The sequence below is a fragment of the Sinocyclocheilus rhinocerous genome, unplaced genomic scaffold (genome assembly GCF_001515625.1).
Source record: "Sinocyclocheilus rhinocerous isolate Xijiao unplaced genomic scaffold, SAMN03320098_v1.1 scaffold216, whole genome shotgun sequence".
Lineage (NCBI taxonomy): Eukaryota > Metazoa > Chordata > Actinopteri > Cypriniformes > Cyprinidae > Sinocyclocheilus > Sinocyclocheilus rhinocerous.
The window spans coordinates 337,099-362,506 of NW_015661078.1; the positions used below are offsets into that span (position 1 = coordinate 337,099).

Below are 25,408 nucleotides of genomic sequence, written 5' to 3' on the forward strand. Positions count from 1 at the left end.
GGCATGTGGTCTGTGTTTCCCAGTAAACCATGAACACGTGCACTAAAAAAACACTGTTCATTCTTTTGTGGCAAAGAAATGAAGCAGCATTTCCATGCCTGTCATATTTGATCAGGAGTTAAATGGTTTCCCAGGGCCATCCCGTGGATAGTCTTGGCAGAGGACAGTGGCTGTGGCTGCCAGGAGGAGCTGTGGGTATCCTGGAGGAGACTGCCCTCATAAACAGGCTTGTCAGTTGCATTTGTATGGATAGTACTAGCAATTCTGTGTTCATGTTGTAGTTCTCCCGCAGTAATCTGGCCCCTCTTGGTCAGGACAGAGCCTCAGTCAAGTGTTACTGTCTCTGCCGTTTAAATAATGATGGTGGTGTTTGTTGGCGTGACAGTGGTGAAAGACTCCTTTGTAGGACAGCAAGGAATCTAATTGAGATTTAAGCTTAGTGGTCTTTGTCAGAGCTGGATGAATCTCTTTTGAAGACTGCAGTGGAAACTAATACTGTTTCCTTGAAAAGATATAGGTGTTTTTGCTGTTTAAGAAAAGTATCTTCTCATTTTGACCTTTCTTGTGTTGTAGGTAGTTTAGGCAACTCCTGTATGTATGGCACAGGGACCCGATTAACCCGTGGATTCAAGAATCATGGGTAACCTCATTAGCAGACCTAGCTGTTTGGGACAAAAGTCCAAAAAGGTTAAGTCAGATGAGAGCGTCTTGAAAGAACGCTACCAGCAACGGAGAGAATGGCCGCTCCCAGAGCCTCCTAAAGAAGAGACAAGGAAAGAGGACTTGGAAGAGGTTCTTCGACAAACTCCAACACCGGACAAGCAGAGAAGTTCCCCAGCCCCTACTGTCACCACTACCAGCACTCTGGACAATGCCTGGCGAAGCACTCCGTCCCCAGTAAAAACACCAAGAAATGGGTCTTTGCCCAGAAGGTGTAATATTCCAGAGTACAGAAGATCCCCCTTGAGTCAGTATGGATCCGTGGACACGAGAGCCAGCCTGCAGAGAAGGGATTCTGGAAGTCCCTGGTCCTGGAAACCTCCGAACACTCGAGAGGTTACCGAAGTCACAGAAGTGACAGAGACAATTGTTACAGAGATTGTGGAGGTGACAGAGTATCCTCCTGCGGGCAAAGTAGGTGACCCTATTGTTACTAGAACTGTGAGAGTCCTTACTGGAGCTGCTGAGGAACTTGCAGAGGTCATTCAATTTCATTTTAATTTATTTTCGATTTTAAGGTTCTTCATTGAAGACCTAACATATTTTCCTTTATTTTATCATCATTTACCATTTTCATTTAACTGATATTGGAGTCAATGTATCAACAATGCATCACCAATTTATTCAGTGCAATTAAATAAGTTGTTCTGATTCACAGCTGCTGAATGATGGTCAGTCAAGTTCAGACCAGGAATCAAGTCTAGATCAATGGAAGGTACATTTCAATGATCTTTTCTTAAATTGTACTTTATTAAAAAAAGTTTTTTTTTGTGAAGAATTAGCATATTGTCTGGTCTTATGTTAAGGATGGCAGAAGTGTTTTGGCTCTGAACGATGAGTTCAGGGATCCGTTGAAATTCCTGCAAAATCTGGAAATGCTGCTGACGTGGGTCTGCGAGATTGAGGAGCTGACAGCCAATCAAAAACCTCCATCCTCAGAGTTTAAAGTGGTGAAAGCCCAACTGCAAGAACAGAAGGTATGTTACAAACTCAGTTGGTGCTATATAGACAAACAAACAATAAACTAATACATTAATATTTAAATAAATTATTAATAAAAAAGGCTACCCTATTTTAAAAGCCTTGTCGTGTAATTTCTCATCCAATCCTTAAACTTTTCTTGAACTGAGAAGCATACTGGGTAAGTTCATGCATATAATAAGCTTTGAATGCCTTTGTGTATGATATGGGAATGGGTGAAGGAAAAAAAAGCAATTCACCTTTTTGAGATATACATCTTTGTTAGCTTAGTGAGTAAGGTGAAACATACCTGAATGCCCACAATGCTCCTCTGACACATGATACAAGCATTTGGCTTAAGTGCGACAAGAGAGAACAAGGTGCATTATAAAGCTTGTAGATTCTCAAAAGGAGCAATACCTCTATGAACCAAATGTGTGTTTGCTTCCTCATACAAAGCATCTTCAAAGACGCAAGGGGGGTGGTGTTCTACAAAATTGTTTTAGGAAGTTAATTCTATAAGTTTCTTCAGTAGCCTGTAGACCTACAGAGATTAACAGATTTATGTAAGCCACTTAAAAGCAGTTGCAATAGTGGCCGTGTTAACAATAGTATAAGCATGAAATTTGCCAAAGGGCACATAGGAGGTGTTCATGACCACCTTACACCATAGGTCTTCAACCCTGCTCATGAGGACCCACTGTCCAGCAGAGTTTAGCTAAAACCTTAATCAAACACACCAGAACCAGCTAATTAAGGTCTTCAGGATCACTTGAAAAATCACAGGCCATGTGTGCTGAAGCAAGTTGGAGATAAAAGTTGTAGGAAAGTTGCAAAGGTTGACCTAGGCCTTACACCATAAAATGACAAATGGACCACCATTTGCCAGTGTTTCTCAATTCTTGTCCTGGAGAACCACAGAACTGCACAATTAGGTGCTTTTCTAGATTGGATAATATTATGGATCTGGCACTTCAGGTCTCTGAGCCTATGCCTTGCCCTTGGAGGGAGCATAATACATTTCTAATAAGTTTCTTGTCCTGCAGCTCTTACAGCGCCTCCTGGAGGACAGGAGACCCAGTATGGAGACCATGATGCAGGAGGGTCCACACCTGGCAGAGGGGCTTGAGGGAAATGACGGTGAAAAGACCAAAGTGCAGCTTGCACAGCTCAAACTCAAGTGGGAGGCTCTACTTCAGGGCACCAACAGCAGGTCAGTCTGGTCCTCACTGCAGCTCATTCTGCTCCCAGATCGACCCACTTAGATGGGGCTGTCGGACTGACTTTTTTACAAGATGTTTTGGGTAGGTAAATCTGACATTAGTGATGGAACGTGAGTTGTTTTGACAGACACAAGATTCTGGAGGACATTCTGCCAAGAGCTCAGCTATTCCAGGAGAGGACAGACAGACTTCAGCAATGGCTTATATCTGTGGATCAGGACTTAGCTGAGCTTCGCTCTGCAGAGAGAGGGATGCTCCATCTGCAAGAAGCTGCAGGACAGGCCAAGGTTAACAAAACATTAGAAAATGTTTTGTTTTCCATTAATACATTTGCATACTACAAGATTTCAGTGTGTAAGCAATTTTTGCATTTCTCTATCACCTTTTAGGCAGTCATGGAAGAGATAAAAGCTAAGAGTGTCGAACTGGGGAAACTCCAACAATGTGCTCATGAGCTCATGGAAAAGATTTCAGGTGGTGTTTCCTGCCATTTTTTTTTCTTTGAATACACTAAACCTTGCACAATACCCACAAGATCATGTTTCAAACATGTTTCGGTCTTTCACATGCTAATCTAAAGAGGAGGAAACCCAGCTGGTGCAGGAGCGGGTGGACAGTCTGCGTATCCGGTACTCAGTGATGAGTCTGGGTAGTGCTGATGTCCTGCAGAGACTGGAACAGGCTTTGGAGGCATCTAGTCGATGTACCTCCAGTCAGGAAGACCTCCACCTGTGGCTTGGTCGAATCGAGAGAGAGCTGCTGGCTCCTGCTGCCCAGACTGAGACTGGAGATGCAGTCTTGTGTTCTTCTGAGAGACAGAAGGTAAGAGACAGGTGGATAATTGTCATAATGCAGTCACATACACAGAATATCATTCTGGACCACTGTGTTGTAGTGGTTTAAAGATAAGAGCTGGCAACCAGAAAGCTGCTGCTTCCGAAGCAAGGCATGTAAAATCTAAAGTCACTTTGGATAAAAGCAGCTGCTAAATTCTTGCCCATCACCCTGTTTGCATTTAATCAGCTGGAACAGGCTGTTGAGAAAGAGTTGGCTTGGTTTAGAGACACCTCACTGGCACTGGAGGAGCTCGGAGCCATTAATCTGGACCCAGACGTCATTGCATCCCAGCTCAATGAGCAGAAAGTGAGTTTTTGCACATTCACAAATAGTTTATCTGCATATATACTAGAAATGCTGTAAAAATCTTCAAAATGATTCATATAATGTCTGTTGTTTTACAGATACTTGCTGTAGAGATTCTGCAGCACAAGTTTAACATTGAGAAAATGGTGAAGATTTTGGAACTCCTGCAGACGTACACTGAGGATGGGGATACACTGAGACTCCAGGTAAGCTAATGTACATTCTTAATACCTTTTTAAATATTTTGACATAAGAACCTAGACAGGAAACAACATAATACTAATGTCTTTTTTTCTTCCAAAGTCTTCCATAGACACCTTACAGGAGCAGTGTCAGGTCACTACTGCCACTAATTCGCATGTCGTGCTTCATCTGGAGCATGCTCAGTCGCTCTTGTCTCAGTTCTCAGAGGGCTATGCTGAGGTGTTACCATGGTTACAGGAAACCAAAGCCCTTATTGGTCAGTTTACCCTGAACACTATCAACTACGAGGCTTTCCGAGAACAACAGGACCTCTTACAGGTACTAAACAACCTGCTTCTTCAGAGCAAGGTATTGAAAGCAGATGTACATGTTTGTGCTTGCATTTGCTATAGTACAACTTCAAGTTCAAACACATTGGAATCCACACTGGTTTGGCCATTTCACTAAATAAATAATTGTTTTGCAGTATACAGTATTCTCTCAAGAATTTAATAGCCATCTGACTGTGTTCAGTATCTTAATGGACACAGTTCATAGGAAAATTCTTTAACTTGTTGTAATGCAATCATTAGACTTCATTAGTAGTTTCAGATAAAGTAATATAAGCACCCATGTTTGATCATGGTGCTCCATTACTTCCAAACAGGGCATCAGGGAGTCCATAGCAGAGCATAAGCCGCTGATAGCACGGCTGATCATGCTGGCCCAGCGTCTATCAGACCTGAATGCAGCTCAGGGACAGGAGTTCTGCCAGAAAGTCAGGGACACTGAAGAGCAGCACCTGGCCATCAGAGACAGGGTTCGAGAAGCTGCTGGAGTACTGGACGAGTCTCTGCCCCGCTATACACAGGTGACACACATGTAGATTCGATGCTGATTCCTAGTGCATGTGAGTAATTATTTTATTTATCCTATAGAAATATAGAAAACAACTGTAGAAGCAGTTTGAATACTGTGAAAGCCAGATGTGTTTTGAAGACCTCATGGCCTACATGACTGTGAGAGAAGTCACATGGGAAAGAATGGGATTTTAGCTGAAGTTGTTTGCGGTTTGCATCCGCACTGATACTAAGTTGCTCTTTTGGGCCACATGGCCTTCAACATGTTCTTTGGATAAAAATTATGAGGTAAATACTCCAAATAATCACTTTGTGATATGTTTTGAAATAGGCTAGTTGGCAGTCTACCATCCTTACACAGAGAACAAGAGACCAATTAATGAGTTGGCCGTGGCGGAAGAGTTAGGGAGTATTGGGAGGAGAACACCTGCAATAAGATCACTGACAACTGTATAAAACTGTGAGCTGAGAGTGAGATGGTCAGATGTTCTTCAGGCATCTCAGCTTTATTGTCTTCTTGCAATAAAGTATCATTTTGATGTCTGGAACTCTGCCTTCTGAGCATTATTTTTCAAGACAGACAAGACTTTTCTCCTCAACCCATACTGGAGAATGCAGCTAAATTAACTTCTTATGGTAGTTTGGTTTAACATGGTTTCTAGCTATAAATCAGTTTCTTTAACTTGAATAAGTCAAACCTTCACAGAGGTGACCTACTTCTGATGGATGCCCCAAAACTCCATTGTATGAGAAGGGGAGAACCAGAGGCTGAGATTACTGTACCGGACACTTAGAGAAGGATAAAAAAATTAACCTTTTATTAAAAGCTTTTTAATAACTTTTATCAGTTTATAAATTCCCAGGGATTCAAACCCATGAACTTGGTGTTGCTAACGCCATGCTCAACTGAGCTACAGGAACGCCACCTTACAATGATACAACCTGTTTTCAAAGAAGCCATATGTTTTGCTAAAGTGGTATAGAAAGATGTTATTGCCACATTTTAGCTGCATAAATGCTAGCTCACTCCTGACACTCTGTATGTCCATGTCAGCTGAATGAGAGGATGACTCTGATTGGAGAGAGACTGGAGCGTCTGTGTAGTCACATGCAGGCCTCAATGGCTCTTCAAGGCCTCACCCCACGAATTCAGGAGCAGCTACAGAACAACAAGCACACATTGTCTGAGCTCTCTAAAATGGATCTGGATCTCAGCAGTGTGAGGACACAGGCTCAGGAGCTCCTGACCAACACAGGCGCTCTTGGGGACAGTTCCATTGGCACAGGTACCTCAAGCACTTAATGTATCACATGCATCTCCTTGCACATACAGCATTACATGACAAAACATCACATAAGCACTTTGTTTCAAAAGCGTGGTCTGTCTGTGATGATCTTGGTCATTTCAGCTATTCAAGAGCGGGTTTGCAGTCTAACAAGCCGCTGGGAGGAGGCTCAAAGGCAAGCTCAGGAGAGGGAGAAGTGGCTTCTCAATCTACTGGATCTGGCAGTCAGGTTCTGGAATGAAGTGAGTGACATGATAGCTGGACTGAATGATGCCCAGCAGGCTGTTCTGGACCTCAACTCCAGTCGATCAGATTCAGAAACCATCCGACAGAGCCTGGAGACCATGCAGGTAGGATACAAACGTGATACTGTTGTCATTGTTTCCCTGCTCTATGCTGGTCCAGGCTGGCTGGTTTATTGCTGGTCTAGCTGGTGAACCAGAAATGCTGAAAATGTTGGTGAAGCTGGTTGACCAGAGTAATCTTGCTAGTTTTGCTTTAGCAGCCTTTAGCAGTACATCCCATCATGGGGACTAGCGTCCAAAACAGAACATATGATATGCTCATTGCCTGGTTTTAGTCTTTCAGCAAGGTTATTTAAGGATATTCCTGAAAGTTTTGAATCAACTATTTGCCTCATACCATCCAAACTCTCTTATCCTGCCTTCTCAGACACTCAGGGAGGACATTGATTCTCTGCAAGGTGACCTGGACACACTGGGAATTCTGGGAATGGAACTCATGTCAGCTTGTGGTGACACAGACAAACCAGAGGTCACGAAAAGTTTGGATGAGGTTTGTATTTGAAATTTAAATGAGACTAAACCCCACAGAAACTGCTGTAGGCCTACATAATGCACTTAATTGTTCATATTTCACTATCCAGTGGTCTTTCTCCGCAGCTTTACGGCACGTGGAACAATCTCAGTAAGATCTGGACAGAGTGCAACAGTAAGTTAGAAGAATGTTTACGAATGGCTCTTCATTATCAGGACAGCATGCAGGTGAGTTAGCCACAAGAAACAGATCTCATTTCCTTTCAAAACATTCCTAATGTAGGATGACATCCTCTTTTTCCTGGACGTCGTGGCTGGGATTTCTTAATTACTTAAAATGTCCAGGTTTTGGCTTTTTTTCCCCATATTGACGTGCTCTCTTCAGTCCTCATAAATTATATGCACAAGTATTTACATTGCTTTGACTGTTCTTTGTAGATCCGACCTTCTCGCACACCACAATTGGTCTATTATGTACAATGCCATGCGTACTATAGGTCTAACTAATTTTCAGTCATTACCTTAAGTAAGTACCTTACCTTAAGGGGAAGTCGTGGCCTAATGGTTAGAGAGTTGGACTTGTATCCCAAAGGTCACGGGTTTGAGTCTTGGTATTTGTAAACACAAATTCCGAGTATGGGACACCGTACATGGCTACACGTCACGTCACTGTCAAGTATAAAAGCAACAGAAAAAAAGGCAGAACCTGACATTTTAGGCTACCTAATGAATTCTGTACTTACTGTAGAAAACATTGAAACACAGTGTGGTGGTGGTGGTAGGTCTCTGTCTACAGTTGTAGTATTTCAGTATTCGTGCCTCCGTGTGGATGTAGTGATGAATCTCTAACAGACTGGCCAGTTTCCTGCCAATTGGCAGGGCTTTTGGATGCCCTTCTGAGAGAGGCTAAAGCTAGCCATAGAGAATTTGGATTAAATTCAGTGAAATCTCTTGTTGGTTGCTCTGACTTTATGAGACAATGGAAGAAACTGACTAAATGTGCATTTATAAATATTCATATGTACTCTAGGATGGGTCAAGAGAATATTGCAAATGTTTAAAAATAAGACCTTCTCTTGAAGGGACTCTTTGAGTGGCTGAAGTCTGCAGAGCTGAAATCCACCGAGGAGTTCTCAGTGGGATCTGACCTGGGATCAGTTAAAGAGCAGCTGTGTGAGCTGAAGGTTAGACCACACAAACAGCTTACCTTGGAAACTGAAAACTGAATTCTCACAATCGGATTTCATCAGAGCTTTCGTGGTCATGCCATCTTCACCTCTCTTTCAGGAATTTAAGCGAGAGCTCTATCAGAAGAAGATCGAGATTGAGAGTCTAAACCATCGCTTTGTGTGTCGTCTCTCCCCGGGCACCGAGCGACCTGGGTCCATCTCTCCACTGTGCGACTTCCGTCAGCGATGGGACAACTTGGAGTCAGAGACTGTCAGCAGACAGGTAAAATCTCAGCTAAATGGAAAAAATATATATATTGTTTCATCATAATGGTACTTCAACGACAGCACTGTGTTTTTGAGCAGCACCAGCTGGAGTGTGCTCTGCTGGGCTTGGGTCAGTTTCAGAACACTCTTGATGAGCTGCACGCCTGGCTCTCCCACACGGCTGACCTACTGCAAGCCTTTCAGCCAATCAGCATCGACCTGCAAACCTGTGAGATAGAGCTAGCCAAGCACAAGGTACAAACACAAACTCTAAGTTTGTCTGTGGCATGTTTTTATATACAAATTCTTGCGCCAATGTTGTGTCCTCACTTTTGCAGTGATTTATGCTCGTTTCCAATGAAACACTAGTGGACTGCTTAATGAATGCTGCATAGTAACAAGGAATGTTCTCGGTTCGTTCTGGCAAGGTTCTCTCAATGTTATGAGCAACAGTTCTACAACAGTTCCAAGTACAAAAACTCATGGAATGTTTAATTTCTGAAACGTTTTAGTTGGATGTTCATCTAGCGGTTTTTTTTTTTTGTTCCTACTTGTTTCAAAATGTGCAGAGAACATTAAAAAATAACATTCCTATAAGTTTTTTAAAACATAAATAAAAAAAAAAACACATACCTAAACTGAACAACTACGTTACTAACTATTATTAAGCGGCAAATTAGGAGTTTATTGAGGCAAAACTGGATGTTTTCATAATTTAATGAAACGTTAACAGAACGTTGATGTCCTGGAACAACATTACTAATATTACCCTAACCCTATCCCTACCATATCGTATCCCTAAAATCTGAGGGAAATGATAGCTGAATAGCAAAGGTGCAGAAGCATGTAACTCTGGTTGTAAGCCTAAAACTGACATTTCCTGTAAACATATCCCTCAATTCCGATTGGTTGATTAGAATATTGTTCCAGGATCAAAAAGGATGTTGATCCAGAAACACGTTGTACTTGGTGAAATCATGTTCACCCATATGGTCATAGAATAAAAAATTGAAGTTGTCAGCTAGCCAGCAGTCGTCAATAAAAAAGATTAAGCTATATACCAGCCACTGCTTACTGCATCCTACACAGACTTTACACAGTCTGTACTGTATACTGGCTACTGCTTTTAATCAAAAGTGCTTTGTTGTGTGCATTTAGGTTCTGTGGAATGATGTGATGTCCCATGTGCACACGGTAGACTCTCTGAACCAGGCCGGCAGAAACCTGATGGAGTCTGGGGCGGGAGACAGCTCACATGTCCTGCAGACTCGTCTGGAACAGCTGAACGAACGCTGGGAATTTGTGCGCTGTGAGACAGAGCGCAGACAACTAGAGCTGGAAAATAACCTCAGTCAGGTGACCAGCAAATAAACCAGATTACAGAATTCAATCAAATAGAATGGTTTTAGTAAGTTTCAGTCCCATTGTGTTTATGTTTACATTCCCCTTTCCTCAAAAAATTACGTAATCCTAAACCGTGCTGAAAATCTTTTACCTAATTTGGTGTTCTTAGTCAAAAATAACCAGCATTTTAAAAATTTCTTGTAAATCTCTCATTATGCCATGCTATCACCAAATCTTGGATTCAATGTTTTTGTCAACTTGTTTTCTTTCAGTTAGCACAGGTTCTGTATTTCTTTCTGGAACTGATTGATCGTAGACCTCATTGATCTGATCTGATTGAGCTTATGCATCTCAGTTTTTGAGTGTAAACTACCGTTCAATAGTTTTAGGTCTGTAAAAATTTTAAATGTTTTTAAAGAAGTTAATTCTGCTCACCAAGGCTGAATTTATTTGATCCAAAATACAGCAAAAACAGTAATATTGTGAAATATTTTTACAATTTAAAAGAACTGTTTTATATGTGAATATATGTTAAACTGTAATTTATTTCTGTGATCAAAGCTGTATTTTCAGCATCATTACTCCAGTCTTCAGTGTCACATGATCTTCAGAAATCATTCTAATGCTGATTTGCCGCTCAAGAAACATTTCTGATTATCATCAATGTTGAAAACAGTTGTGTACAATTTTTTCAGGATTCTTTGATGAAAAGAAAGTTCAAAAGAACAGCATTTATCAGTTTTTTTTTGGAAATAAATTAAAGAAATTAACACTTTTGTTCAGCAAGGATGCATTAAATCGATCAAAAGTGACAAAGACATTTATGATGTTACGAAAGCTTTCTATTACAGCTAAATGCTGATATACTGTGTGTATATATATATATATATATATATATATATATACAAGATATAAGTTTAAGCTCAGGCAGAAGTTTTAGATAATTCAGTGCTGATTTGCGGTGTATTTTAAACTCAGCCCTTATAACTGGTTTGCAGGTTCAGGACGTAACCATGGAGATCCAGGATCTCCTGCAGTGGCTGGAGCACACAGACCTGAGGCTGTCGTCCAGTAAGACCGTGTGGGGAATGCCAGACTCTGCCAACGAGAGACTGAGCGCTCATTTGGTAATGAGGACTTTAATTCTGCATGCTGAACATTTGGGAGTCTTAACCCCACAAACTCTGTTTATAAAACATGACTCGTTTCTGTATCTTGCGCTGCAGGAGTTGTGTAATGAGATGGATTCTAAAATGCACGCCTACACAAATGTTCGCAACGCCATCCACAGGATGCTGGAGGGACGTGAAGTGGCCCGGGGCTCCAGCACGGAGCATAGCTTATGCATGCTGGAGCAGAAATGGAGCGCTGTCTATGCTAAAATGCAAGAAAGAAAGGTGATGACGGTGTATTCGGCATAATTATAGCCACCTATATCTACAGGCTTACAACATAGTATTGCATAAAGTTGTGAGAGTTTAATTTACTTGAATTTAAAAGCATTTTTACATATACATTATTATTTACTGTATACATAATTAAAAAGAAGAGTAACACTTCACAATCCTAGTTGTTAACGTCAGTTAATACATTAACTAATATAAACTACCAATTAGCAATACTTTTGTTATAGTATTTATTCATCTTTGTTAGTTACATTAATGTTAGTTAATAAAAACACTACTGTTTATTGTTAGTTCTTGCCAGCTCAGGTCCATTAAATAAAATTGACACATACTTTTGATTTATATAATATATGAGTAAATGAGTGAAATTAAAATGACCTGAAAAGAATAAATGCTTTAGAATTGTTTTTCATTGTTAGTTCATCATAGCTAATGAAGTTAACTAATGTTAACAAATGGAACTTTATTACAAAGTGTAACCAAAGAAAGTAAAAATGTTATTTACTCCAGAAGTGTGGCTGTGATGATCTGTTGACATTAATACTTTCAAAGTAAAATTATTAAAATATTCATTTCTTCTGGCTAATCTTAAAATAAACAAAATACTTTTCTACATCAACGTTTTACATTTTTTTAAATTCAGATCATTTTTATTTATAGTAAATTAAACTATCTAAATTATTATTATCTAAATTATGTAATTATTATTTTTTAATCATTTAGATTTTCAGCTTTATGTTATGATATGCTATTGCTTGGAAACAGTATGCAATACACACACTCTGTGTGTGTGTGTGTGTGTGTGTGTGTGTGTGTGTGTGTGTGTGTGTGTTTGTTTTTGTTTTCCCCAATTTTTTTAAATATGTTGTTTATTTATTTATTTATTTATTTTAGTACATCAGGTTTGATAAAAATGAGAAATGTTGCCCAAGAAATTTAAATGGTAAATTAAATGATATGAAATGAATGATATGAAATGAATATGAAATTTTAAAAAAAAAGTTATTTTTATTTTTATTTTCTTTAGTTGTATTTCAGTTAAATTAGATTTTATTTCAAGTAACAAAAATGTTTTTACGGTCTTAGTTTAGTCAACTATAATATCCCTGATTTTTTTAGGCAAAGTTAACAGAGGGGCTTGGTCTTGCCAAGGAGTTTAACAGTAATGTCCAGGACCTGCTGACCAAAATGGCCAAGTGTGAGGAGACCATAAACACTCTGCCTGCGCCCAGCTTCATCCTGGACACCGTCTGCGCTCAGCTTCAGGAGCACAGGGTATGTGCGTCTGCGTCTGCGTCTGCGCCTGCATCTGTGTGTGTGCTGCTGTGAGTGTCTGTGTGATTCAGTCCTGTCGTCTGCAGGTGCTGGTAGGTGAGGTGCAGTCTTACGGAGAGAGGAAGACGAGCGTGGAAACCGCTGCCACACGTCTCTCCGAGCTCAGCAGAAAGGAAGACTGCGATGTGGTGCAGAACCTGATCATGACCGTTCAGGACCGATTCAAGAAACTCCTCCAACACACCACAGACAGGGGGAAAACACTCGAGGACGACAAAAGACATGCTAAACAGGTATCGACTTCTCATATGAACTACAACACCGACAGAAAGACCTGTTCCCAGGAAATCATTTGGCAAATACTAAACGTCTGTGCTTTTCACTTCCACAGTTCAGTGAATCGTGGCACTTGCTGGTGGACTGGATGACGGAGGTTGAACAGACGCTGGACACACACAAAGAGATCTCTGTGTCACAGGAAGAGATCAAACAGCAGCTCACTGAACAAAAGGTACTTCACATCTCAGGACTCAGTAAGGATGATCCGCTGCTCTGAGGCCAGTGTGAGAGAGTTTCGGCTCAGGAGACGGGTTGGCCTTTAGACCAGTGCTGCATTAACACTGCAAATAGTTTCCGGCAAACTTTGGTTTTCTTTGATATATCTTACATTGTATTTGAAAAAAAAAAGTCATTGAATTAGGGATGCACCAATGTATCGGCCAATAATCGGTATTGACTGATAAAAGCCATTATTAGTATATCGGATATTGGTGATTGCTTAAAAACAGCTGATGATCAGGTCTGATTATATCCTGTCGATCAAAAGGGTTCGGAAAAACCTGTCAGACAGCAACTTGAATGGAGAAAATGTTTCTTGTGTCGAATTTATGGCTGTCTAAAGCAATAAAAACTAATTGACGCAGCGCCATAAACGTGGGTTCCCGGCTGAGAAATTTAGTATCAGTGCATCTCTACACTGAATTGAATTTGTTGACACATGAAATTTTGAAGTAGAAAGACTGAAATAGTATTTTATTGTAACATACTCCAATAATTTTATCTCTAAAAAAAAAAGTAATTTTCTACAGTGTAGTTTTGGAAGTATCAAAAAAATCACTTAGTAATGTTTTGCATCACAAAGTGCAAAATGTTATACAATGTTTTGTAATATTTTGCCATCACAAAAGTGTTTATGAATTTAAGGAGTGTCTTTTTGTAAAGAAAAATTGGTGTTAAACATTTTTTTAATTGATGTTAATTTTTTGTTAAACAAAAAATAAGAAAAAAATGGATATACTTTAGTATATATTGTGAGATATAAACTCAGAGCTGGGAAAAAAGAAATGTCAGAATTGTAAGATATAAATTCAGAATTGTGAGATGTAAACTTACAATTCCAAGAAGAAAAAAAAATCTAAATTGTGAGATATAAACTTGCAAATGTGAAAAAAAATATTTTTTTATAATATATAAAAAAATATTTATATATATATAATTTCAATTTTTTTTTTTTTTATTCTGTGGCAGGAAAAAAAACAGAATTGCAAAATGTAAACTCAGAATTCAGAGAAAAAAAGTCTGAATTGTGAGTGAAGACGATAGATAGATAGATAGATAGATAGAGTCATATGATATACCATACTTCAAAATATTACTAAAATGTAACGAATCAGCTCATGGGAAATATGAATAATTAATCATAACTAGTTATAATTAATTATGAATATTTTAGATCCGCTGTAGATATTTACTTGACCTCTCAGGGTCAACTGTCTTGTAAATTCTAAGAACGTTAATTTCCTGGTTAAGGGAAATAACTTTCTTACTGTACAACTCTACACAGAGCTTGTAGCATAAATCTGCATGATTAGGGACTCCAGTTATGAGCAAACAATGAACAACGTCAAGTGTGACACAAGTAAGGTTTTATTAACTACATAAACACTTAAACTAGTCTAACATACACATAAACACTTAAACTGGTCTAACATACAAATACACACTTAAACTGGTCTAACATACACATAAACACACACACACACACACACATACAGTTGGTATAGGAAAGGGTTAAAAGCTTAACGCAGTAAAGAGAAGAGAAATAAGGAATATGAAGTTATAGAACCATAAACAAAATATATATTGTGTGTTTGAGTGGTCCAGACGCTACAAAAAGAAGCATCAGTATGATCAAGATCAGGAATAAGGAACCATTTCTGATGATCTGGTGCCCCTTAAAAGTGAAGTAAAACTGGACAGTGAAAGTAAATAATCTATTTTAAAAAAAAGTATAAACCACACTGTAAATTTTACCACAGAAGTCATGCATTCTTCACAATGGTTGATTTATAAAGTGGATTTGTATGTTTTCAGGGCTTCCAGAAGCTGCTCCGCTCGAAGCGGCCCATGTACGAGGCCTGTCTGAAGAGAGGCCGCTCGCTGCAGGAGAAAGCCCAGAGTCCTGAAGACACGCAGCACCTGGAGAACATGGTGTCTGAGCTCAGAGACTCATGGGACACCATCAGCGGCAAATCCAGCGAGAGGTGAGCCGACGGGAGCTCTGTAGTGCACTGTGAGTCTGTTTCTGAGCTCTAAACTCCGCTTTTCTGTCCCAAGGCAACACAAGCTGGAAGAGGCTCTGCTGTTTTCAGGCAGATTCACTGATGCTCTGCAGGCTCTTAATGACTGGCTGTACAGAGCCGAGCCACAGCTGGCTGAAGATGTGCCTGTCTGTGGTGAAAAAGACCTGGTCAGCAATCTGATTGACAAGCACAAGGTACAGCACGTCTCAGGATATACTGACTCTGTGTGTTTGAGCTGCTGTAGGTGAGCTCTGCTCCTTCTCTGATGCGCAGGTGTTCCAGCGGGAGCTCGGGAAGCGTGCCAGCTGTATCCGCACGCTGAAGCGCTCCGTCAGGGATCTGACGCGGAGCAGCACGGCCGATGCACACTGGCTGCAGGAGCAGATGGAGGAGCTGGAGGGCCGCTGGGAGGTCGTGTGTAAACTCTCTGTGTCCAGACAGACTCGACTAGAGGCCGCGCTGCAACAGGTACCAGCACACGCCACTGATCATCACAAACACTTATATTTCACTCATGCATTCGCCTGACACTTTATCCAAAGACATTCAAGGTACTGTAGAGTTGTTACTGTCAACTAAAAAGATTTTTTTTTAAATGTGCATTAATTGAAATAAAACAAATGTTAATGGAATTAAATAGAATATAATAACTTATTTTATTGCAGACAGTTGCAAAGGCAAAATGTATATTTTTTTAGTTACTAAATTACTAATTACTTAAACTAAAACTGAAATCAAAATAAAGAAAAAACATTAAAAATAAAAAACTAATAAAATTGATTGAATACAGTAAAAATATACTAAAACGTTAACTGCAATCAAAATGAAAAAGCAAAATATGAAAACAAATTTAAAATATTAATAAATACGAAGTATAGTAATACTAAAGTAACCCTGTACTGATGGTGATGAATGATGAGATAACATATTTGAAAATCCCAACATATTGCTCACTACAGAAATAGAAAATAAAAAACTGAAACTTAATTAATTTCAGTGAGTCGCAAAGACAACATTTCTTATTTTCTTTTAGTTTAAATTGAAGTAGGCCTACTAAAATGACTAAAACTGAAAAAATATTTATTAAAATACAAACTTATATATATATATATATATATATATATATATATTACTAAAACTTTAACTACAATTAAAATGAAAGTATAAAATATTTAAAAAATAAATAAATAAAGTTTGGTAATACAAAAATATCACTGCACATGTTTTTTTTTTTCCTTACTCATTCACATTGTACATATTATTTGATAATACCAACATATTGCACACTACAGAAATAAAATAGAATAAAAAAATATTTTATTTTCAGCTAGTTGTGACAAAATTTGTACTTGACTAAAACTTTAACTACAATTAAAATGAAAGTATAAAATATTAAAAAAATAAATAAATAAAGTTTGGTAATACAAAAATATCACTGCACATGTTTTTTTTTTTTCCTTACTCATTCACATTGTACATATTATTTGATAATACCAACATATTGCACACTACAGAAATAAAATAGAATAAAAAAATATTTTATTTTCAGCTAGTTGTGACAAAATTTGTACTTCTCTTATAGTTTAAGTTGAAGTACTAAAATTCCAAAATAACATCGAACTACATGTCTTTTTTTCTTGATGGTGATGAATGTTTGTGAGGTACATTCAGACATGTTTGATTGGTTCTCAGGCGGAAGAGTTCGATGGAATGGTTCACTCGTTCCAGGATCATCTTTCGGATGTTGAGAGGGTCCTGAAGTACGGAGTGCTGCCTGAGGAAGAGGAGGCTCTTCTGGCATTTCATACCTGTCATCAGGTACGGCGGACACGGACTCATTTAATAGTCCAGTCCAGAGAGTCGTACAGTATCATATGAGCTTCATATTAATGTCTTTGTGATCTGCAGGAGTCGATGAGCTCCTTGAATGCTCAGCAGACAGCGCTAGAAAACATTCGCAAACTGGGCGAGGAGATTCTGTCCTCCTGCCATCCGGACTCTGTCATCACCATCAAATCATGGATCAGCATCACAAAGACTCGCTATGAAGAGGTGAGCCCAGTTAGACTATGATTATTAGATATTAATTAGTTGAAATCTAATGTAATCTAATCTGAAACAGTCGGGGTCTGGAAGTTACATTCACTTTCCAATAGAGAAGTGATGATTGAAGTGATGAAATATGGTTCTGTGAAACTAATGTTAAAAATATTGTAATGTAAATCAATGAGATCTTTATAATAGTATTGCAGATACTTACATAAAATGATATAAATATCAGTCGTCACTCTATCTATATCACCAATAATGTGTCTTAGTAAGATGCAATGCAATCCAGTGATGATTGAGAGATGAAGAAATAAACACTCCTCAAAAGATCCTGAGGATCAGATTTGAGACTCGTATTTGAAAATTTTTTATAAAATGTATGTATAGATAATCAAGTATACCTAAGTGTTCATCTTGAAATATTACTAACAATATCAAAGTTATTCTTACACTTACTTTATAAAAATCAGTAAAGATTTGACAGCAAAAATAAAAAAATAAAAATCTAAACTATCAATCAGACAACAGAAGTCATGTAGTAATATTGTGTCAGCATAGTTTTGATCGTGTTGATCATTTAGAGGCCTCATAAATGTGTGTATCAAATATATTACTGTAGGCTTTATAGGGTTAAGCAAACAGCGATTATTTTGCAGTCAGTGATGAAAAATTTGAATGACTATGGAGAAAATGAATGTGATTTAAAAACAAAAAACTTGCGGTCACTGTTGTGTTGAGTTGTGTTCTGTATATCCATGACTGTGTGTAGAGGTACGAGCGTGTTATATGTGTGATTTCATGGCTCAGGTCCAGACGTGGGCGAAGCAGCAGGCCGAGAGGATCCAGACCACACTGTCTGCTCTGGAGGCAGAGAGAGAGGAGATCCAGCGATTACTGGACTGGATCTCCTCCGCTGAAGAGTCTCTCAATCTGAAGGATCAGGAGCCGCTGCCTGAAGACCTAGAGCTCACTGCAGGTCTCATCACTCAGCACACGGTACTAACAGCCAATAACAATCTATTCACATGAAACTTCAAACACAGATGACAATTCTCTCATCATTTACTAACTTATGTCATTTCAAACCTGTATAACTTACTTTCTTCTGCTGAAAAATAACTTTCTTGTATGCTCCACTGAAGAAATAAAGTCATACAATTTTGGAACGACATACAGTAAATGTTGACAGAATTATCATTTTGGGGTGAACTATCTGTTTAAGAAAAGTAGAAATATAAATATGATCAAAGTCAGTCTTTATCTTGAAAGTCCTCTTCCTAAATTTCACCTTTTTTGAGCTTCATGATTATTGCTTTGATTGCTTTGAGCTTTGATTTTTTTTTTTTTTTATCAAAATGATGTAATATGCCAACTTTTTTTTTTTTTGTAATTATGCTGTTTTGTATCCTGTTTTGTCCAGTGTCTCAAAAAAAAAACCTAGTGAAGTAATATCAATCCACAATATTTCAAAATATCCACAAAAAAAAAAATTATAAGTCATCTTTAAAATGCTTATGGTGAGAAGCACTGTAACAATCAGATGCATATGTACATTAGAGTTATTATAGTTAACAAAAAATAACACCAAAAAAAAAAATTTGTTATTTATAAAATTAACATTAATGAAAATAAAATAATATTTAAAAAAAAATGTAACTTGTTTTATTTTAGCTAGTTTTATTTAGTTTACCTTGATGTGCTAAAATAATTAAAGCTAAAACTGAAATAAATATGAATAAAATCTATATGAATATGAATAAAAAGAGGCAGATTTAAAAAAACGTAATAAAAATGGCAAAAACACAACAAAATGAAACAAAAAACGTTTTTAAACTCTTGATAAAAAACTACAATTGTGTCATAATGATACTAAATTAACACTGATGTGCATAGAGCAACAATTAAAAAATCAGAGCAGATTTGCCTCTAAAAAGTTCAAAACAAAACCATGATGAAGGTTTAAGGTCAGGAAATGCTCCTGTTTCTTCTGCAGGATTTCATGGATGAGATGAAAGGGAAGGTACCAGAAATTGAAAATGCCACAAAATCCTGTAAACACAAGCTGGCTCCCAAGCAGCAGGTTTCCCCCGGTCGCAAAGCACCAGCAAGTGAGTAAAGAATCAGTGTGATCCGCTGCTGTGATTATTGTGTGCATGTAATGTCTTTGGATTGTATTCATGCATAGAGAGGAGAGGCACAGCGAAGCCCCCGCCGTCTGTTCCTCTTCCACTTGAGAAACTGGACCCTCAGACACCTGTGATGAGTCAGCTGGTGAGTCAGTGGAGGAAACTCTGGCTCCTGGCCCACGGCAGACAGAGCAGACTAGAGGAACATCTGCAGAGGCTGAAAGAGGTGATCATGACCGCGCTCTAGCTTTGATAAAAGAATACGTTTGTGTTTGAATCCATGTGGTTGTCTAAGAACCGTCTCTTTAACACATGCAGCTGGAGGAGTTTGCTAATTTTGACTTCAACATCTGGCGGAAAAGATACATGCAGTGGATAAGTCACCTCAAATCCCGGATACTGGATGTTTTTCGTAGCATTGATCGCGATCAGGATGGACGAATCACTCACAAAGAGTTCATCAGCAGCGTTCTGGCCTCTAGTGAGCATTAAAACTCTTGGTTGCTGATTTTTTGCATTGAGTTGTTTGGGTGGATACTCATATACAAAATAATATACAGTATGTACATGAAATATATTGTCATATGAAGTAAAAACATATATGAAAATTAAAATTTCATGTATGTATATATATACTATATATGTGTGTATATATATATATATATATATATATATATATAAGGCTCATAGAAATATGTATGTTTATGTACTGTACATGTAATACTTTTTCTGATTTTTTATATCCATCCTAAATCCAGTCAAGTAAATATGAAAAAATAGGCACTTATTTACAAAAAAAAAAAAGAATTGCAAAAACATATATAAACAAACACATTTTGTGTGTATATGTTGTTTTAATATAGTTGCATATATATATTGCTGACATATATGGTTGCTACATGTAATACTATATAAACATCATCATATAGATATCATTAATATATGTGGGTCAAAAACTAAAAAGGGTTTAAGCATAAAAACAATAAGTGTAATACTGCTTTAAATTGTTGTTGTTTTAATGTTTAATTTAACTGCAATTTTTTTTTTCCGAGCAAAAAATTAATATTACACATTTTTCCCTGATTTACATTCTTGTCAGGCATATTTACAACAAAAATCAATTTATGACATATTAAAAGACTAATTACTTTCACCCCAAATACTAATTAGTTGTAATTTTACATTTTTAAAATTTGCCACTATCCTAGGTTTTGCCCACTTGTCAGTAAGAATTTTTACTAATTTTAAACACAATAAAATTTAATATGCTCCCTTATTCTTTTATATATTTTAATATGCACACGTCAGAATAAGCATGTTGTTTGAATTTTTACATAAATATTGTGTTACACTGAATGACAATGTAACATTATTTCAACCAAATTTTAACATTTTATTCTCCAAAAACTTATTTGAAACCTTAAAAGTAGACACTTTACTTACATTTAATATGCTTTCTATGGACATATAATCACTTTTGTAAATTTCTTTTGATGCGGACATCTTAACGTCTTTGACCCATGTACATAAACAAATTTTACTATGGAGATTTTATATATGTTATAAGCATTTCTTCATCCACCCAGAGAACGTATGTGAAAATTATATAGCGCCTTGTCGTAACATATATGGCAATATCACTCTTAATACATGGGTAATAATAGTATGGGTATATATGTAACTGTTTGCAATATTTGACTTTGCAAATGTACAGAATTTCCCACCAACTCCCTGGAAATGACTGCGGTTGCTAACATATTTGATGTTAACGCTGATGGATTCATTGACTACTACGAATTTGTGAGTGCCCTCCATCCAAGCCGAGACCCTTACAGAAAGACGATAGATGCAGACCAAATCAATGAGGAGGTGTGTGTAGTTCTGTTTCTATATTCTGTCTACATTGAGTATTTCTGTAAGACGACTAATAAAAAACAAACCTTAAAAGTAGACACTTTACTTACATTTAATATGCTTTCTATGGACATATAATCACTTTTGTACATTTCTTTTGATGCGGACATCTTAAGGTCTTTGACCCATGTACATAAACAAATTTTACTATGGAGATTTTATATATGTTATAAGCATTTCTTCATCCACCTAGAGAACGTATGTGAAAATTATATAGCGCCTTGTCGGAACATATATGGCAATATCACTCTTAATACATGGGTAATAATAGTATGGGTATATATGTAACTGTTTGCAATATTTGACTTTGCAAATGTACAGAATTTCCCACCAACTCCCTGGAAATGACTGCGGTTGCTAACATATTTGATGTTAACGCTGATGGATTCATTGACTACTACGAATTTGTGAGTACCCTCCATCCAAGCCGAGACCCTTACAGAAAGACGATAGATGCAGACCAAATCAATGAGGAGGTGTGTGTAGTTCTGTTTCTATATTCTGTCTACATTGAGTATTTCTGTAAGACGACTAATAAAAAACTCAATTCTGCAGGTGAGTCGTCAGGTCTCTCAATGCAACTGTCCAAAGAGATTTCTAGTAGAGCAAATTAGTGCAAATCGCTACAGGGTGAGTGAAAATCTAGGTACCAATCATGCTGTTTATATCTGGTATTTACACCTGGTCTTGCGTGATCTGATCACAAGTAATCGGGTGACATAGATCCCCATTTGAATACAAGTGAACACTGCCATCCAAACCTTGGTGCACACCAAACAAGCAGAAAAGATGGGTCTCAGTCCGCTTTCAAACTAACTCTGGTGTGGTTTAACTGATATATGAACATAACGTGGACCAAAGACATCTAAATGAACCAATCAATCCTAAAAAGCACAGAATGCTCAAGCATACCTCATCACAGGAGATGTCACTCAGTGTGAACGCTAAACGGACCTGGACTAAATGGACTAAAACCAGAACCAACGAGTATATGCATGCTCGAATCAGATGTTAATACCAGGTGTAAATGGAGCAGCACAGCTATATATTCATGACTGCATGCCTGATGATATCATATGATGTTTTTCATTAAAATCTGCGATTTTCACCAGTTTGGAGACTCTCAGCAGTTGCGGATGGTTCGTATTCTCAGAAGCTCTCTGATGGTTCGAGTTGGTGGTGGATGGACAGCATTAGATGAGTTTCTAGTGAAGAATGACCCCTGTAGAGGTGAATATCTCACAATAATTCAAAATCAGCTTATTGTAGATTAAATCAGAGGACAAACAATATACTGACAGCTTGTAATATTATCTAATAGGTCACACTTCAGACCAATTCTCACTATTAACTAACTATTAACTACGATTTTTGCCTCAGTAAACTCCTATTTCCTGCTTATTAATAATACTTATTTAGCAAGGATGCATTTATTTTATTTGTAGTGTCAGTAAAGACTTTTATGCATCATTCCTTCTTCACACACAGTAAAGGGACGCACAAACCTAAAGATAAAGGAGAAGTATCTCTCTCCGGACGCGTTCGAGGCGTCGGGCCGCAGAAGCAGTGCTAAAGGCCTGACCGTCAGCAGATCTAACTCCAGCCTGAGTTTATACAGCAGCGCTTCGGCTCCCAGCAGCCCGCTGACACGCAAGGTACACCAGCTAACCGCTAACTAACCAAACGCTTTCATACATACAGTACAAAACTGAGATGCTCCAAATGTTTCTTGTGCCTACGTGTCACTGCTCAGATTGATTTTTATAAAGTAACTCTGTTTTTGTGCTGATATAGGCATTGCTACGCAGAAGTTTCTCTGGTGAGAGGTGCATCCGACCCAGGAGCTCTATTGCAGCATTAGGGAGCGAGCATTTCTCTGCCGACATCGACTCACCTTCACCTCCAGGTTAAACTCACGCCTCTGCTGCAGTCTGCATTTACCATATTTTATGTCATAAAAATATCTAAATATAAAATTGTTTTAGGATATGGTTAAAACAAATGAAAGAAATCTGGCAGTTTATTTTAATTTATTTGATTAAAAATACATTAAAAACTGTAATATTATGAAATATTATTGCAATTTAAAGTAGCTGTTTTCTATGTGAATATTTTGTAAAATGTAATTTATTTTTTTGAATTTTCAGCATCATTACTCCAGTCTTCAGTGTCACATGATCTTCAGAAATCATAATAATATGTGACCCTGGACCACAAAACCAGTCATAAGTGTCAATTTTTGAAATTGGGATTTATACATCATCTGACTGATGAAAGATCAATGTTGAAAACAGTCGTGCTGACGAATATTTTTGTGGAAACCGTGATGCATTTTATGTTTCAGGATTCACAGATGAATAGAAAGTTCAAAAGAACAGCATTTATTTGAAATAGAAAACTGTAAATGTAACATTATAAATGTCTTTACTGGCACTTTTGATAATTTAATGCGACCTTAGTGAACAAAAGTATTAATTAAAAAAAAAAACAACAACAACAACAAACTCGTTCTAATCCTAAACTTCTGAACATTAGTGTACATTCTCTAAAAAGCTTTAATATCTCAAGGATATTATTACCGTTTTTTTTCCCCCCCAGTGTGAATTCTATTTTCACGGTCTAAATATTATTTTTAATTCACATTTTGTGACTTTTTAAACTTTTGGGACCTTGCAATTTGTTTTTGTCTTCTTTTTGTTAGCCGAGTCCAAATAGGTTATCAGTACATTGAGTGATTTTGTCATTTCTTTAGAAGAGGCAGAAAGACCACCAACATGACTACATCTTGTCCCGTACCATGAGCTCAATCCACAGGATGGACAGAAAAACCACCCCAGCAGGCCTCAGATCAGTGGCCACATTCAGACACAGCCTCTCATGGCTGGTCACTAGTGCTCTGAGGTGTGTTACGCCATCCGTTTCATAGCATAGCATTGTTTTGTTACCTTCACAGACTCCCTGCTTTGTATGTAACGAGAGACCGCTGGAATGTTTCGCATGGGTTCGAGCAGCACGACGCCTGTAGTATTAAAGAGCAATAGCTTATGTAGTGCTTTACACAGCATATATGCACAGATGTCTTTATTTTACTGTAGTTGCCTGATGTAGGGACAAATGTTCAATCTGACCCTGCATCCTCAAGAATAAAGCCACTGCCTTTGTATCAGTTTCACCCCACAGTTAGTGATGCAAAATACACACCAAAATACTGCTGTCTTATGGTTTAGGCTTTATGATAAGCTCTGCTTTTGGGGTCTATTTTATTGTTTTGTGTAAGTGTGGCTATTTTATCCTCAGGTTTGAAGTGTTAGAATATTTCAGGGTCTAGAATACGAATTTAAAGACCACATGAAATATACTATTTGCCACCATTAGCAATAGCAAATAGTAAAAAATGGTTCACGGTGGTGAATAAGCCCACGAAATACATGACTATGCCCAAATTTCCTGAAATGTGCAAATAGCAAAACCAGAAATACATTGTTCCACATATGTTTTAATGCATTTTTCACATGACATGTCTACAAGAGGCGCTGTATAATTTTTCTTTTCAAACAGAACGGTCTAGAGTCCGATGCTAAATAGTGTGTTCAAATGTCTCTGAAAAAGTTAAATGTGACGGTGGCAATGTTTTATTACATTGGTTGTTGTAAATATCATGGCATTTCGTCAATGAAATCTAACCTATATTGTTTACAAAAGCAAATGTGAGATAAAAACACATTTGCTGAAGCAAGCATGCCATTTTAGCTTGCTAATTGCTTTACCAGGTGCGCTATCAAGCAAGTTTACTGCGTTAGAAATGCCACACATATGGAGCTGATTATGTGATGCAAATGTCAAAATGTATTAGTTTACAAATAATGCACTGTTAAAAGTATTCTGTATTCATAACAGAGTACTGTGCAAGAAAACATGCAAAGATAAGCATTTATTCATCAATAATCTGCCGCGTAATCATAATTTGTGTGAAAAGGAACAAAAGTTGTTGGCGTTTACTGCCTCTAGTGTTCATTTCATCTGGAAACTGCAGTGAAATGTATGTATAGGTACCTTTTTGCGGTTTTGCGGAAATGTAAGTAGAGTCACGTTTAACTGTACTGTCAATATTCTTATTATAATTTT

At 37.7% G+C, this 25,408-nt stretch overlaps 1 protein-coding gene across 1 annotated transcript; it reads left to right on the forward strand.

Annotated features, from left to right (window-relative positions):
- The first annotated feature begins 626 nt into the window (after positions 1-626).
- LOC107726239 (microtubule-actin cross-linking factor 1, isoforms 1/2/3/5-like) lies at positions 627-25,408 on the forward strand. Its single transcript, XM_016535761.1, has 39 exons — positions 627-1,200; positions 1,379-1,435; positions 1,527-1,697; positions 2,727-2,893; positions 3,031-3,190; positions 3,293-3,377; positions 3,484-3,725; positions 3,927-4,046; positions 4,145-4,252; positions 4,350-4,568; positions 4,897-5,100; positions 6,144-6,375; positions 6,499-6,725; positions 7,048-7,170; positions 7,278-7,379; positions 8,234-8,335; positions 8,439-8,603; positions 8,687-8,842; positions 9,746-9,943; positions 10,930-11,058; positions 11,158-11,328; positions 12,457-12,612; positions 12,699-12,905; positions 13,004-13,123; positions 14,986-15,155; positions 15,229-15,388; positions 15,468-15,662; positions 16,887-17,012; positions 17,103-17,246; positions 18,051-18,239; positions 19,237-19,351; positions 19,429-19,595; positions 19,688-19,850; positions 21,084-21,238; positions 21,839-21,913; positions 22,396-22,513; positions 22,772-22,938; positions 23,078-23,189; positions 24,036-25,408. Exons 1-39 carry the CDS (start codon positions 637-639, stop codon positions 24,059-24,061), a joined length of 6,267 nt encoding a protein of 2,088 aa, XP_016391247.1. The 5' UTR covers positions 627-636; the 3' UTR covers positions 24,062-25,408.